The sequence below is a fragment of the Trematosphaeria pertusa genome, assembly GCF_010094035.1.
Source record: "Trematosphaeria pertusa strain CBS 122368 unplaced genomic scaffold BU26scaffold_12, whole genome shotgun sequence".
Lineage (NCBI taxonomy): Eukaryota > Fungi > Ascomycota > Dothideomycetes > Pleosporales > Trematosphaeriaceae > Trematosphaeria > Trematosphaeria pertusa.
In genome coordinates, this window is record NW_022987223.1 from 437,015 (window position 1) to 450,888 (window position 13,874).

Sequence of the window (13,874 nt, forward strand, 5' to 3'; positions counted from 1 at the left end):
GTTCTGGGAAACACATGAAGTCCTTGTAAAAAGGCAGAAAACCCCCATATTCAGGATGCATGTCGCTCAAGAAAATCCTCCAGGGCACGATTCACCTCTGCCGGCGCCTCAAGCTGTACCCAATGCCCCTTCCCACCCTTAACATCCGCATACTCATAGTCATCCGCAAACAGCTTGGTCCTCTCAGTCCACTCCTTCGCCATCATCTTCGAGTCCGCACTCTGCATGAACATTGTCGGACATGGCAACTTCGGATTCGGCCCAATATCCTCCATCTCCTCGTCAATCCCTAGGAACTCCCGGAACCGCGCGCGATACCAATCTGTTGGTCCGCGATAGGCACCTTCCTTCGAAAAGATACGATCACGCGTCTCCTTATACTCAGGAGTGACCCAGTCCAACAGCGGCACCTTCCGGTCTGCCTTTAGCCAGGCTTCTAGCTCGCCGGCTGGGAGGAAGTGCTTGATCATACCCTCCTCAGGGCCGTAGATCAGCGTAAAGAAGCTTTCTTTGTGCTCATCCATCAGCTTCCACGAATCGTCGCGCATCAAGAATCTCCGGTATCCGAAGAACTCGAAGCCCAGTTCGCGCTCCGTCAGCACTTTCATAGCATCCAGGTCCAGCTTGCGGCCAGGCGGCGTGTACGGCACAGCGAGGAAGGCGCACGTAAGCGCTATCTGGGGATAATACGCGATCAGCGTGCTCATGAATATGGCGCCGAAGTCGTGACCGACAACGTGGACTTTCTTGCCTCCATCCACATCTACCCCACAGTGCTTAAGGATGGCCATGATGTCATCCGACATGTTTTTGAGTTTATAGGGTTCGAGCGAGGTAGGCGATGTAGTGCCTCCGTACCCGAGTAGATCTGGTGCGATTACTCCATAGCCTTTGTCCGCGAAGTGTTTGATCTGGTGGTGCCAGTCGTATGAGGATGACGGAAAGCCATGAAGGAAGAGAATGGTCCGCTTGCTGCTCTTTGAAGGCTTTAGGTAGTGGACGCATGTGTACGTGAGGCCGGTTGGAAGGTTGATCGTGGTGCAATGGTCAGGGAAGCCTCCGGCTGCCATGTTGAGGTTTCGTCTGGAGACAGAGTCGTAGCGAGTTCTCTGGGACTTGTGGGATGTGGTCATAACAAACATGCGGGGCATTTCCCGCGCTTACCCGGAGATACCAGCAGAGCCCCGGCGCTGATGGACGCCTAACAACAGTCGTAGACACTGGCTGGAGCGATAGGATTCGAGGGGTGTAAACAATCGTAAGCTTGATATCTATCTGCCATACTTTCTAAATGGGAAGTGTGCTATTGGCCGGGAGACACGGGCCACGTGACATCTCAATCCGCGCCGTAGCGTTGATAACTAGATCGGCCAAAGGGGCAGTCCCGCATTTCAGGCCCAGCACGAAAGCTTGGCTATGCTATTTTCGTGTTAGCAAACTTTTTTCGAAGAACTGAAAATCAGGGATCACGTACCACATCTGCGAGAAAAGGCGCAGTGTGCGTATGATCCATCGGGTAATTTGCGTCCACCACTTCCAGACCAAGTAGTTTCTGCGCTTGCGCCGCATAAGTTCCATGCTGGACGAAATATACCATAGATTTGGGGCCTCGCAGCTCTTCGACGGAAAGCCTGCAAGCGTCAGTCCCACGTAGAGCATATATGGTCGCAGAATGGAACGTACAAGTCATAGTACGAGAAGCGCGACGGCGTGTATGAATAGTTACCAGTTTCCCACACGTTGTTCGGAAGTTGCTCCGAGATGACAATACCCGCCGCTCCTAACGAAAGGAACTTCGAGGCGGCCGCCTTGACATACCACGGGAAAGTATGGACGATTTCGGTGGCGTTGCTGCGAAGTTTATTAATCTTCTGGGCCAGGTCTTTTGAACAGAAATGCAACGTACTTAAACACTACAGTGCAAGTCTCATCCCCAGCACCGGGACAATCCGCTCTCCCCTTATCACCAGTCGTGCTCGTAGACCCGTTCAACGGCGTGCCACCGTCGTTGATGCCGAACTCAATAACGACCCAGTCTCCTGGATGCATCGCTTCCGCGATCCAATCGAAGCGTCCTTCACGGGTGAATGAGCGGGCTGATCGTCCCGCATAGGCTGAGTTGTTTACGAAAGCATTGCTGCCGAAGGAGTAATGCAGGTACTCGGCCCATCCTTGAGTGCCGTTATGGCCGCCGTCTGGCGCTGTGGTGGAGTCGCCGGCTACCCAGATGGTCGGGAGGGCGGTGGCGGTTGGGGCGGTTAGCGAGGCGCGCGGTAGATACTTAGGCCATGCTGATGCGAAAGGTAGTAGAAGGGCGACTGCGAAATGTATTGGAGTCATTTTGATCACCGCTTTGTCCAAGACGTGGGTTCGCGGAAGCCAAGCAAGAGCATATCGAATTGCCAAGGGTAGGCACAAGATAGTATTTATAGTCAATGTTGAGTAGTGTCCCCAGTTCCTGGTGATGGGTAAAGATCTAGTCGTTGCGGAGCCCCGCAATATCCGGGTATGGAGTCCTGGTACGCTATCGGGTGAAGATGCACCGAGCGTCTCAAATTCTCCGGTTCACGCAGATCTAGTCTTGAAAGTTCACCATAAAAGAATTCCTCTCATCGCGAAGACAAGAACCTATTTTTGCATGATTAAGATACCGAAAACAGACTCTAGATACGATCGCTTTCTGCGAGACCAATGCAGCGTGGAAATTCCTGAAGTTATAAAGCGATGTCACGCACATCAGCTCGAGACCGCTCTATGTTAGCTCGCTCGTCACGACGGGGTTTTCTCATCTGCCTCAAGCATCCAATTTCCTCGCGAGACGGTTTTATAGAGCCTTTACACCTGCGTTCTTAAAGCCCACTTAAAGCCATGCATCAGAGAGTGTTTTTTTTTTTTTGGGAGATGCACAAGTCTGCATGCCGGGGCAGGAAGTGCAAATGCAAGCTTTGGGCAAAAGAGGACCCCAAACATGCGCCTTCCGTGAACAAACTTTGGAGTTGAAGCAACGAGTATGTTGACGGCCGGTACGTATTTGTCGCAAAAACAACAGCCAGCTATTCGAATCATGAAAGTAACTTTCTGATATAAGGCAGAGCCCGAAAGCTCCAGCCATGTGTGCACAATTTTGTGGTTTTGCAAGAAAGATCTCCATACGGTAACATCATGAATCCTTTTACACCCAGGAAGACATGATCATGGTTTGTCACTACCCCGGTTTTCAAAAGAAGTGCTGTAACCCTGACCTATTATAGCGCACCAAACTTTCGAGCCAGGAGGAAGAGCAGAAAGTTGTTCTGATGGTCGTATACAGTGTAGAAAGCAAGCTCTGCGCCCGCATAGGCGCCTTTGCATTGTCCTTTGGAGTCCGAGAAAAGGAGACCATTAGTCGTAGTTACTCTGACCTTTCGTTCTACCCCATCGCTCGCCTGTACATGACCGTTGCCACAAGATTATTCTGGGAGAATGCCGAGCAAAAGATCCATACACTTTCCTTGCATCGGCGAAGGGCTCCGAGGTCGACGGCGCAACATAGCAGCGAGTGGATTCGCTTTTTAGAGAAAGCCGCAAAGGCGCACACATGACATTGAAGTACGTCTTATTTTCGGTCAGACTAGGCATTCGCCCGTTACGCAGATGCGCGGGAATTCAATTGCCAAAGCAAGCGAGCGTTCCAACATCCTCTCACGGCGCTCCCGAGACGCGAATAAAGGAGCCATTTCATGTCACAGAACATGTTTTTTGACTCCACAGAGCCAAAGCGCGGAAGGGACATTTGTTGATCATATCATCGATTTTAGCCAGCGGATGCGGACGAGGCGCACCATGGCATGCTCCTGGATGTATTTTTAGAGAATTGTAAACTACCCTGCCGCAGAAACGTATTGACGGCGTCTGTGGTGTTTTTGTAGCCCAAAGACGACTTGCATAGTTGGTTAGTCTAGCGGGTATCAAACTTTTTGTTCGCCAGTGGCGAATCTTCGAAGCGAAACAGAAAACTCCCCATACAGTGTGACCGCCTTCTCTTTGAACTCCCATGAAGGGTGCAGGGTGTATGGGCGCCGCATATTCGAACATGAACACGAACAGACCAGTTTAGCGACGCATTATCGAGTGAAGCTTTCCGAGGTGAAGAAGTGCGCGGGATAATCCAGCCATGGTTGATGCGTTCCATCACTTTGGAGGAGACGCCGGCAAGAAGCTTCCACATGTCCTTTGGAGATGCTTTTTTTGGACCTCCGGAGGTCCCACAAAAGACCTTACAGCAGATCATGTTGTCATGTTGGACCTTCGCAAGAAGATCCAACCATCTCGGAAGCGACGCTTTCTTTTATAGACCCAGCGAAGAACGGAAAGTGTACATCGAGTAGTGCTCCTCGCGCAGGGAATCCAACCATTTTTCTTCAGCAACACTAAGAGACAAGGAGAAAGACCGCCATGTTGCGCGCCTGGGTTCTTTTCCAGCCGGGCAAACAGGCGAAGAGCACACATGCTGTGGTGGTAACCCTGACTTTAGCGCAAACATCTAGGCTCTGCCAAACTCCTCCTTCTCAGCTCATATTTTTCGAGACGAGCAGACAAGCGGAAGGGGTCTGGGCATGAAGGCTCAGGGTGATGATTTCGGAGAAGGAAACAAAGGCCCGCATATGTGAGCTCGAGTCCGCGTTTTAGAGTCCGAGGATCCGAACAGGAAGGGACATTAGGCCATAGGTTTGTGTTTTAGGGCCTCCCCCGGAGACGAAGCCATGAATCAATCGCACTATCATTTTAGAGGGAGGGAACCCAAAGAGGTGTGTGGGAAAGGAGCTCTCACTGGGCGGTGCGGGGGAATTATATAGAGCTGAGCGACTTGGTCTGGGGTGAGAAGGCGAGTGTTGCGTAATGTGCATAACCCACACACGAGAGCTGCGAAACGATGAATCAGACAACAGAAACGATTAGATGAGAGGTCGGACGATATATGTTTCATGTTTGTAATATACGTATTTTACTCAATAATACGCCGTAATCCGTGCCCACAACACCTTTTGAGTAACATCCGCAATGATAAGAGGTCCAACATAGGGAAGACGCGATGGTAACAGCGATGAGCGCTAGTAGTACAAGCGACGGTAATCCAAAGGAAATCCTGAACCCAAAGGCAAATTCAACGCGTAAGCATGAGAGAAGGGGTATCATTACGACGAGGCGGTGCGAGAAGGAGAAAGAATGTTGGCAGCGAGCGCGATTTTGTACTTCGGGATGCGGTGCGGACTGGGAGTACTACCGGCTCCGCTGGGAGACTCCTTCCTGCGTTGGGGTGGTGATGGTGTCGCTGGAGGGCTGTTCTTGTCCGACGTCGCGCTTTCTTTCGACATCATGCTGTCTTCACCGTTGGTCCACTGCTCGGTTTTCATGGCCTCCGGTGACGGCGTCCCGTTGGCAGATGCAACTAGATCGTCGGAAGACCTCTTCGTTTGGGAGAACAGGCTCGGGTCCACCGTAGTGTTGGTTATGCCCAAACCTTCAGCTTTGGCAGCGGCATTTTCTTCCTGTTGCTCCTCATTCTCTGGATTAGTCGCGGTGGCCGATGGGATGCTGAAGTCATCCTGTGGCGCTGCCATTCTTCCTCCTTCTGGCACCTCACTGACTGTCGAGTCAGCGGCTTTTGAAGTCGAAGGGCCTTTCCATTCCGGATGCGGTATCCTCCCAATAATGCCCAACCTTCCTGTTCCCGCCTTGGCCCATTGCCAAATACCCCGAGGAGGCGTCGCCTCCTCTTGTTCTTTCTTAGGTGTGATCTGCTCTTGCGCTCTCTTAGGGCTATCCTCTTGTGTCTCCATTGGAGAATCTCGCTGTTCCGCCTCGCCTTTCGCATTATCCGTGTTCTCATGGGGTTGGTGAGCCCCTTCTTCTGAGCTTTGGTGGTGGTCGTCTGGGACTTGAGGTGACTCCTCTGTCAGAACCGGGCTTGATAGGCGTCTCTGTGGGGGCGTGAACCGGCGAAATTTGTCTTTCTGCTCGGTCGGGCTGGGGGGCTTGGGGATTGCCGTTGCGTTCTCCATCGATGTCCCGACTGTCGAAGTAGCCGGACTTGTGAGGCGTCGGCGGAGAGGGCCGGCGCTGTCCTTTCCGTCTTGTCGGCGAGCTTGCCGTGGGGGATGGGGAGGCTGGGGACTCGTCGGGGGAGGAGGGCGGCGAGGGTGGAGAGGTGGGTCGGAGCGGGCGGGGGGATCGGAGTTGCTTAATTTTGGGTCGCGGGGGAGGGCTGGAGCTGGAGCTGGAGCCGGAGCCTTGCGCGCTGTTAATGCATGTTATTATTCATCCCCGAGGACGAACTGATGAGGATGGATATGCTCGTCTTCGTCGTAATGGACGGCTTGAGCACGACGCAGTGTGGGACAGTGTGCGGTTCTAGGCGCTATTTACCTTGTTTCGCCTTGCCTTTGCCTCTGATGTGGCAGTTCGGACCAGCTTCATGGTCGTGATAGTCGCACTCATTGCCCGGGTCCGTAGGATCATCGAACAACATACCACCAGTCCCGTGTTTGATGGCTTTGACCAGATCGACGGCAAAATCTTGATTGTGTTCGAAGCACTGCCGATAGGTCTCGACGTCCCTCTCGCTATCAGGGTCCATGATTTGTCGCGCCGCGATTCTGGTCATGAGGCGGCGGAATGGCGACCCGGTCGGACTCGTGCGGTATATCTCGTCGATCTCCTCCGCATCTGGGACAAGCTCGGCCTCGTTGAGGCCTTTGCGATACTGATCCATTGCGACGTTCTTCAGCTGCGCCATGTCGAAGCGATCGCACAGGAGGTAGAGCTTGTGGCAGGCGACGGCGTAGTCGTACTTCTGGTTCGCATCCGCCATATCGGAGACATCGTCGAGCTTGCCCTGGTAGAGCCATTTGACAAGCAGCTCGAAGCCCGCAGGATCGTGCTGCGGGAGCTCCAGCTTATCCTGCTGCTTCTTGCCATCGCCACGGAGCTCGGACTCGAGTAGTTCGGAGTGGTGATATAGGAGGTTGCGGTGCAGCGACCAGTGCCGCCTTTCTTCGCCGACGTAGATATCTAGCATTGGGCCGGAGAGGAGTCTATCGCGTTGCAGCTTAGCTTTTGCACGCACATGGAGACGGTGGGAATAGAGTCTATGCGCCAGGGCTGGGCGCAGCCGGATTCTCGTACACGGCGCGACAGCTTCAGGCGGCCATTGCGACGCTCCCTCGGACGGCGCATGCGGTTCCTCAGCTGAGGAAGCTACCATATCTGATGGAGAATCGGATGCGCCGTCTTGCAGGTGATCAGGGGGCTGTAGTGGAGCTGGTACGTACTCAGCATAGGTTGCAGCTGGCACATCGCCAATGTTGCCGTGCGCCATTCGTGTTCGTCTGGCGGCGTATGCGAAATCACGATGGAAAATGAGGCGGTCCTGCCATCCCATGCGCGGCGATAGGGACGGTCATGGAGGTGATACGATGGGATGGAAAGTGACAGGCGAAGAGGCTGATGATGGATGCGTGGTGGTGCGCACGGCAGAAAGCGGGGGCTGGGGAGCAGGGATGGGCGGCTTTGACGTCGTCACTTCGTCTGTGGCGCCGTGACTGTGGCGGCAGGTGTCACCAGCCACTTGCAGGGGTCCTGCCAAGTCTGGTCTCAACTCAACCGCCTACTCCTAATCCTATGCCCGGGAGCCATCCTGACACTCAGCACTCGCGCTTCCACCCTGCAAATGGTGCTTCACGGGTCGAGTATCCTTTCCTCATTTCTGAGTGCTCGGGTCGAGGGCATACCGCGTCGGAATGAGGCCCCGATCTGGAATGCACACGGTATGCAGGAATCGAGGGAGGCGATCCTAGCAAGGGATGACCGATGGCTTCTAAAGAGTTGGGAGACGTCAGCACATAAGGAACAGGGCGACAATGTAGGTTCCATGTAAGGACATGTCTTCTCGTAGCTTCAGAATATCAGCGTCAGCGTCTCAAGCCGAACACTGTCCGAGTTTGACACCTCCTATACCATCTGTAGGCATATTACCCGCCACTCGCTCCTCTCCAAAAGCGGGTTGGAGCTCCTAGTCCTTCACCCAATCAAGCGGCAGCGCTGGTTCTCGACTTCACGCCGGATTCACACCCAAAAGCGTCACCATGAGCTCTCTCGCCTGAGCCGATGAGCGAGGGAAATCTCGAAACTAGATAATGGTGCAGAAAGAGACGGCGACCATCTGAAGTGTGACTGGACACGGCTCACTTCCCCCCTAAGCCCGACCCCGCTCCCGAACACCCTATGTAGATGGCACCCCGATCCCACGGAATAACGTTCCTCCGACCCCACAGCTTCGCCCGCCTCTCTCACCTTAGCACGCCCGCTCGTCACCGCGCTCTCTCACGTGCGGTACCATGGATGGCTTGCACACTATACAATTACCTTACGGACTGAGTGCGCTCCACCGCCAGCTCCAGACCACAGGTAAAAATGTTGCGATACCCTTCCGCGAGCGCGAATACTATCTGCCGCCTTTACGACAACTCTGTCCCACGGCTCCAGCAAATACCACTCCAGGTCTGCTACTACACAAGCCGCGGAAAAGGAGACACGCAATGGGAGTCCCGACCGCTCGACGGAGCAAACAAGCTCCGCCAACAGCAACAGAGAAGAGAAGGAGAGTTTCAAAGCATCAGCCCGCCCAACGGAAGAAATCCGCATTGACAAGCCAGCCCTTCGGGCCTGGCTCTCGGTACGGCCTCAGCAAGCTCCCGATCACGATCGAAGACGGCGAAGAAGACGCGGCGAATTCTCCGGGCTCACGCCTTCAACCACAGCCACAGAAGCTTAAGAAGAAGCGCCCATCTGGCGATACAGATTGGCTCGGAAGCTCCATTCGTCCTACCCCGCTCGCGCTTCCAGATTTAAACCGGTTTCGATATGCTCCCAGCATGCAAAACCATACAAATGCACCCTCCGACCCAATCCGGAACATGTATCGCAATGGTGCAGGATTCACGCTGAAGAGAGATGCTCCGGCGCTGCAGATTTCCCTTCCGAAGGAACGCCAGAAGCGCGAGGACAGTGTAGTCTTTATGTGGGTAGAATACACACTCTGGGCACACTCCGGGAGTTTTGTGGCTAACGGGGGAGCCTAGGCATGAGAAGACCGCTGTTCAGCCTCCGAAGAACAAATATGGGTTTCGCACCCGCGCGACATCATCTAGGAGTGCAGCTTCTCTTTCGAGCAAACCACCTCGCCTTCCGGATTATCATGCAGCCGTGGAGTATACGTCTAATAAACTTTGGTTGATGGAATTGGCAAGAGCGTCACCAAAAGGCATGATACATACACAACGGCAATATCCCACCCTAGCATTGACTGAGACGCCGCTTGAGAGGGACAGCTCTGTTCTAGTTGAGTATGTCTGCACGACAGAATCGAATACAGGATACTAGCTCACGCATAGCCAAGAGACAATTCCAATGTCAACTACGCTCGCCCAACTACCATGCGGGAGCTCAAGAAGACAGGCCTTGTTTCAAGAATGGAAGTGCCCACTTCACACCCCAGCAGATACCGTCGCATGTATCCTTCTGTCCAAGAGAACGACCGCGCTCCGCACCCATCCGTTCAGCATAAGGACAATCCTATACCCTCAACAGAGCTGTCCAGGCAATCGCAGACCGAACTCGCGAAGGAAGTCAAGAGTCCAGATCTGTCTCTCGGCGACATTCCTGATTTCAGTCTACGAATGAAAGTCGCTCAATTGATGGCGGTCGCACCGAGCCTCCCCGTCCAAGACCTCTACGACCTTCTTATGGAAATGAAAGGCCACTATGAGAACGCTAGAGACCAGGTGTTTGAACGTACTCGTACGCGAACACTAGGGCGTTCGGTTCCGCCTCAGAGTGCCTGCAGCAATAACGTCATTCAGCGAGGGAACGAAGACGAGGAAGATACCAAGGTCAAGATCGACTTGAATGATCCGGACATCTATAACGACAATGACGTTCCTTCGCGATCTCCGACGCCTGAGCCTGCGCCTAGGAAGTCCCGCTCGAAGGCCACTTCGAAGCGTCTAGCCAACTCTGTCACAAAGCCCAAGACGAAGTCCAAAGTTCCATCAACAGGAAAAGCAAAGAGTCACACCAAGAGCTTGACTAGGAAAGCGACTCAGCCCAAGCAGGTGAAAGCAAACGTCGGTGCCAAACGATCAAAACCTTCCAGCAGAACCCGGCGAAGTAACAGCATCGATGGTGTGTTCGTGATCTCTGACGATGAATCCGATCTCGATGGGTCATACAGAGACATCGGCTCTGTCCGCAACGCAGATGACGCTGGGAACGGCAGCGACATCGAGATGGTTAATGCCGATGCAGAGCTCTTCATTGATATGGAGGACTCCCCGTATCATAGACGTTTGTACACACCGCTACTTCTAACTATTAGTTAGAACGCCCTCCTGTATAAGACACCGCTCTCTTACCTTTGTTCGCCTCGCAGACCGCTCTTTACCAACGCTTTACCTTTAGTAGGATATTTAATCTCCGCCTCCCGCCTAGAGATTTCTAAACTCTCTTCACTCCTTTCTTCCACTCTTCTTTCTATCTTTTCTAAAGCTATCCCAATACCCCCTCTCGCTCAAAGAATCACGAACCTGCTATTCTATCCCCTTCGCATTCTTCTCAATGCCAGCACAAAAACGGGTTTATAATAGCAAATCTGCCACGAAGGCTCGAGAGGCAATTCCCAAGCCATCTGGCGTCAGGCGCCGCCAGAGACCCAAGCCGAAGAAGAAGTACATACCCCACGCAGCTTCTCTCTGTGCTGCAGCAGCCAGACTAGACCAGATTAACGCCGCTCGCGTTAGGACGAGGGCCGTAGTAATCGATGTCTCAAGCGATAGTGACTCTGGCAGCGAAAGTCTGCGAGAGCTATCTGGGGAGTGTTCAAGGTACGGTTGCTTTTTCCTCGCGAACTTGGGCCATCCTGATTTGTCTAAGCAGAGAGCCGAATGTACACCAAACTTCACAGCCATCTCCTTTCCGCGAACAACACTCAGAGTCACCGCACCCAGCCCCGCTACCAGGACTTGCGGAAGGACTCGATCAGGCGCGCTCCCAGGATTCCTGCTCGACTCCACAGCATCCTAGACCGGCCACATCTCAGCGTACCAGCGATCGAGCTTCGCCGCTTGGCGTCCCAACGTTCTGCCGCAACAGTCTAACCCAAAGACTCCCTGTCTCACTGCATGAATATCAGACACCGCTTTATCCAGAACGCACGCCAGATACTTCTACCAAAATAGCTCGACGTGACGAGCACCCCCCTCAGATTTCGTCCCCCGCCTTTCCCCGCTCACCCCCGCGGTTAGCAGGTAAAGGCGAATTCTACCATGGTTCCAAGGGCATAGCAAACTTACCTATCGACGAGCGATCAGTCCAGCATTGTAACCTCAAACGCCGCCGTCGCAGATACATCGTCGAGTCAAGCGAGTCCGAAGAAGATTCCTGCTCTTACATTAGCGCAGCAGATGACGGTCGTTCAGACTTCATGACACCTAGATGCAAGAAGCGCAACGACAAAAGCAAGAACGCTCCTCGCAGTCTACCTAATAGGCCAGGCAGAGAAGCAATAAAGCTGGACACTAAAGAGACGCCCAAAACTAAAGCTCCTAAGCGCAATTCTGCTCAAGCACGCTACGGGAAATCTAGGGTTCGTGACCTGAAGGACTTCGTCGAGCGATTGAGCAAGGAAGAACTACACGCATTATCGGACGAGACCTTCAGCGATACAGACGTGAGTGCCAGTGAGAGCGAAGACGATGACTGCCTAGACATAGATCTGGATGACGAAGACCTCGACTTGGGCATTCGTCCGGAGCGCTTTCGAAGAAGCGCGAGCCCGCCAACACGCTTCCGGAAAAGCATGGAGCGGGGGATGGCTGACTTGGGTATTGCAATGCATGGATGGTCAGAGACTGAGGCAGAAGGCAGGGCAGCACGAGGCCACCCGGCAAGGACAAAACAACCACAATGCCAATCACGCTCCATCCTTTCCGACTACTTGAGTGACGGAGGAGACCACATATACCCGGATGACCACGTCTTTGACCTCCCCTCTCGCCGTTATCGAAGCCCAACGGATCCCATCTTCTTCAAGAGTGGAGGGCTAGGCGGGTTTCCTACCAGTTCTTCCTTCTCGGGTGCGACAGCGAGCAGTTTCACGGCAAATGATACCTCATACACTTCCGCTGGTACCGCATACCGCCCCATGCCACTTCACCAAAAGGAGAGCTGCCTGCGCTCGAAGCAGCATGATTCCTTCTACATGAGATTTGATCCTAAGGTACACAAGCAACACAGGGACCCGGACTACGTCGACAAGGAATTTGCGCGTCTACGAAACATCCCCCGTCTAACGGTAGAGCAGTCACAACAGGAGATAGCGCGTGACTTAAGAGCGAAGAGTCGAGGAAAGTGCAAGCAATATGCCTGAGTAAGAGCAGAGCAAGAGGGCATCGACCAGGCATTCTAGCGCAGGGCGAACTAGGACTCCATTCCTATCTTAGACGTACTTATTTTTTTCCATCTATTTCTATCTCTCCTATCTCAAGTTTTGGATTACTTCTATGCTAGTACCAGGAAGCATCAGTCTGCGGAGCTTCTTTTTTGAATTTGGCAGCATTAAGTGGTGGGGGAGTCCTAACGATCTTGGATACATGGCATTTATAAGTTCCTTTCTTTCTGGCACGGCTTTTATTTTCAGCTAGAGAGAGCTCCAACACCTTTGGACGGACTATTAGCGGATTTGTACGGCAGCTATGAACCGGCCGCCTTCATTCTGGATATGCATCTCTACAAAATAAAACATATTATTAGAGTAGATTTCGTTCGATTTCAGTGTCTTCTCCCTATCTACTCTATTATTCCTGGCTGCTATACTTATTTTCCTCTCTTGTTCTTCTCCTCCTTACTACTACTGAGGAAATATACCTCCTACCTTATAAGCCATGGAGCTAATTTTTATCTAGATTTTATCCTGCCAATTTCTACCCCTGTATTCTACCTAACTTTGTGCAAAGTTACCGCTTAAGAATCCAAAGATGAGATTAGCAATATTCAAATTTCAGAGCGTCCTGCCCATCCACGAACCCTCCTCCTCTAAACTTTGCAACCTCCCAACACCCCCTCACCCTCTTTCCCAACCAACTTAATCCTCCATCTCACCTCCTCCCCTTCCCTCCCTCCATGAATCCCCGAACCTGCATCTCCACCCCCCTATCAGCCCTCCCTTCTCCCTGTCTTCTACCTTCCCCATCCCCACTCTCTTGCTCCACCAACCTCCTCCTATCCCTCCACCTCTTCACCGTGTAGAGCCACACAACCCACGGCACGAACGTAACAAAGAACGGTACGAATATACATAGCGCGATCAGTGCCGGCAGAGGAATCGGTCCCACATATACGAGCGAGTTGGGATCTTTGGTTGCGCGCGGGCCGAGCGCGGCGATGATGTGCGATGCGTTTGGCGGTTTGTGTGGGAGACGGGCCGCCATTGTTGTTTTTGTATGTGTGTGTTGGGCGATGTGCTGATTTAGGGTAAGATATGAGCATAGTGGGGAAACGAGAGGCGCGGATGCGAAGTTGGGTGGTGATGGGGATGCCGTTGTGGGAGAGGGCTAGAGATAAAGGAATAAAGAGAGACAAAGAGTGGGGGAGTGAGACAACGGCTTTGTTTCGGGCACGCTGGTTGAATGAAGTAAACGCTTACGTTGCGCGTTTGAGACTTTGTTTGCTCTTCGTTTGTGACTGACTGTGAATGTCCTGAGGCATAGTGCCAAGAGGTGAAAGGGGTACCACGTGATCATGTGAATGCACGCATAATTTGCATCAGGACGCCACCAGAG

The 13,874-nt window shown here is 53.0% G+C and overlaps 5 protein-coding genes across 5 annotated transcripts; 2 read left to right on the forward strand and 3 right to left on the reverse strand.

Moving 5' to 3' along the window:
- Positions 1–34: 34 nt before the first annotated feature.
- On the reverse strand, positions 35–1,074 carry BU26DRAFT_521880 (alpha/beta-hydrolase). The gene has a single exon (XM_033829648.1). The coding sequence runs from the start codon at positions 1,068–1,070 to the stop codon at positions 51–53; it is 1,020 nt and encodes a 339-aa protein (XP_033680426.1). The 5' UTR covers positions 1,071–1,074; the 3' UTR covers positions 35–50.
- A 213-nt stretch (positions 1,075–1,287) lies between these two features.
- BU26DRAFT_433374 (carbohydrate esterase family 12 protein) lies at positions 1,288–2,340 on the reverse strand (the record flags this gene model as incomplete). Its single annotated transcript, XM_033824028.1, has 4 exons — positions 1,288–1,419; positions 1,475–1,631; positions 1,684–1,851; positions 1,913–2,340. The coding sequence occupies 4 exons, from the start codon at positions 2,338–2,340 to the stop codon at positions 1,288–1,290; spliced, it is 885 nt and encodes a 294-aa protein (XP_033680427.1).
- A 4,057-nt stretch (positions 2,341–6,397) lies between these two features.
- Positions 6,398–7,420, reverse strand: BU26DRAFT_433159 (uncharacterized protein; the record flags this gene model as incomplete). The annotated part of the gene is made up of 1 exon (XM_033824017.1): positions 6,398–7,420. The coding sequence occupies one exon, from the start codon at positions 7,418–7,420 to the stop codon at positions 6,398–6,400; it is 1,023 nt and encodes a 340-aa protein (XP_033680428.1).
- A 955-nt stretch (positions 7,421–8,375) lies between these two features.
- Positions 8,376–10,862, forward strand: BU26DRAFT_553328 (uncharacterized protein; the record flags this gene model as incomplete). Its single annotated transcript, XM_033832201.1, has 3 exons — positions 8,376–9,058; positions 9,120–9,383; positions 9,437–10,862. 3 exons carry the CDS (start codon positions 8,376–8,378, stop codon positions 10,416–10,418), a joined length of 1,929 nt encoding a protein of 642 aa, XP_033680429.1. The 3' UTR covers positions 10,419–10,862.
- BU26DRAFT_68440 (uncharacterized protein) lies at positions 10,537–12,639 on the forward strand. The gene is made up of 2 exons (XM_033836209.1): positions 10,537–10,919; positions 10,972–12,639. Exons 1-2 carry the CDS (start codon positions 10,654–10,656, stop codon positions 12,461–12,463), a joined length of 1,758 nt encoding a protein of 585 aa, XP_033680430.1. The 5' UTR covers positions 10,537–10,653; the 3' UTR covers positions 12,464–12,639.
- The last annotated feature ends 1,235 nt before the right edge of the window (positions 12,640–13,874 follow it).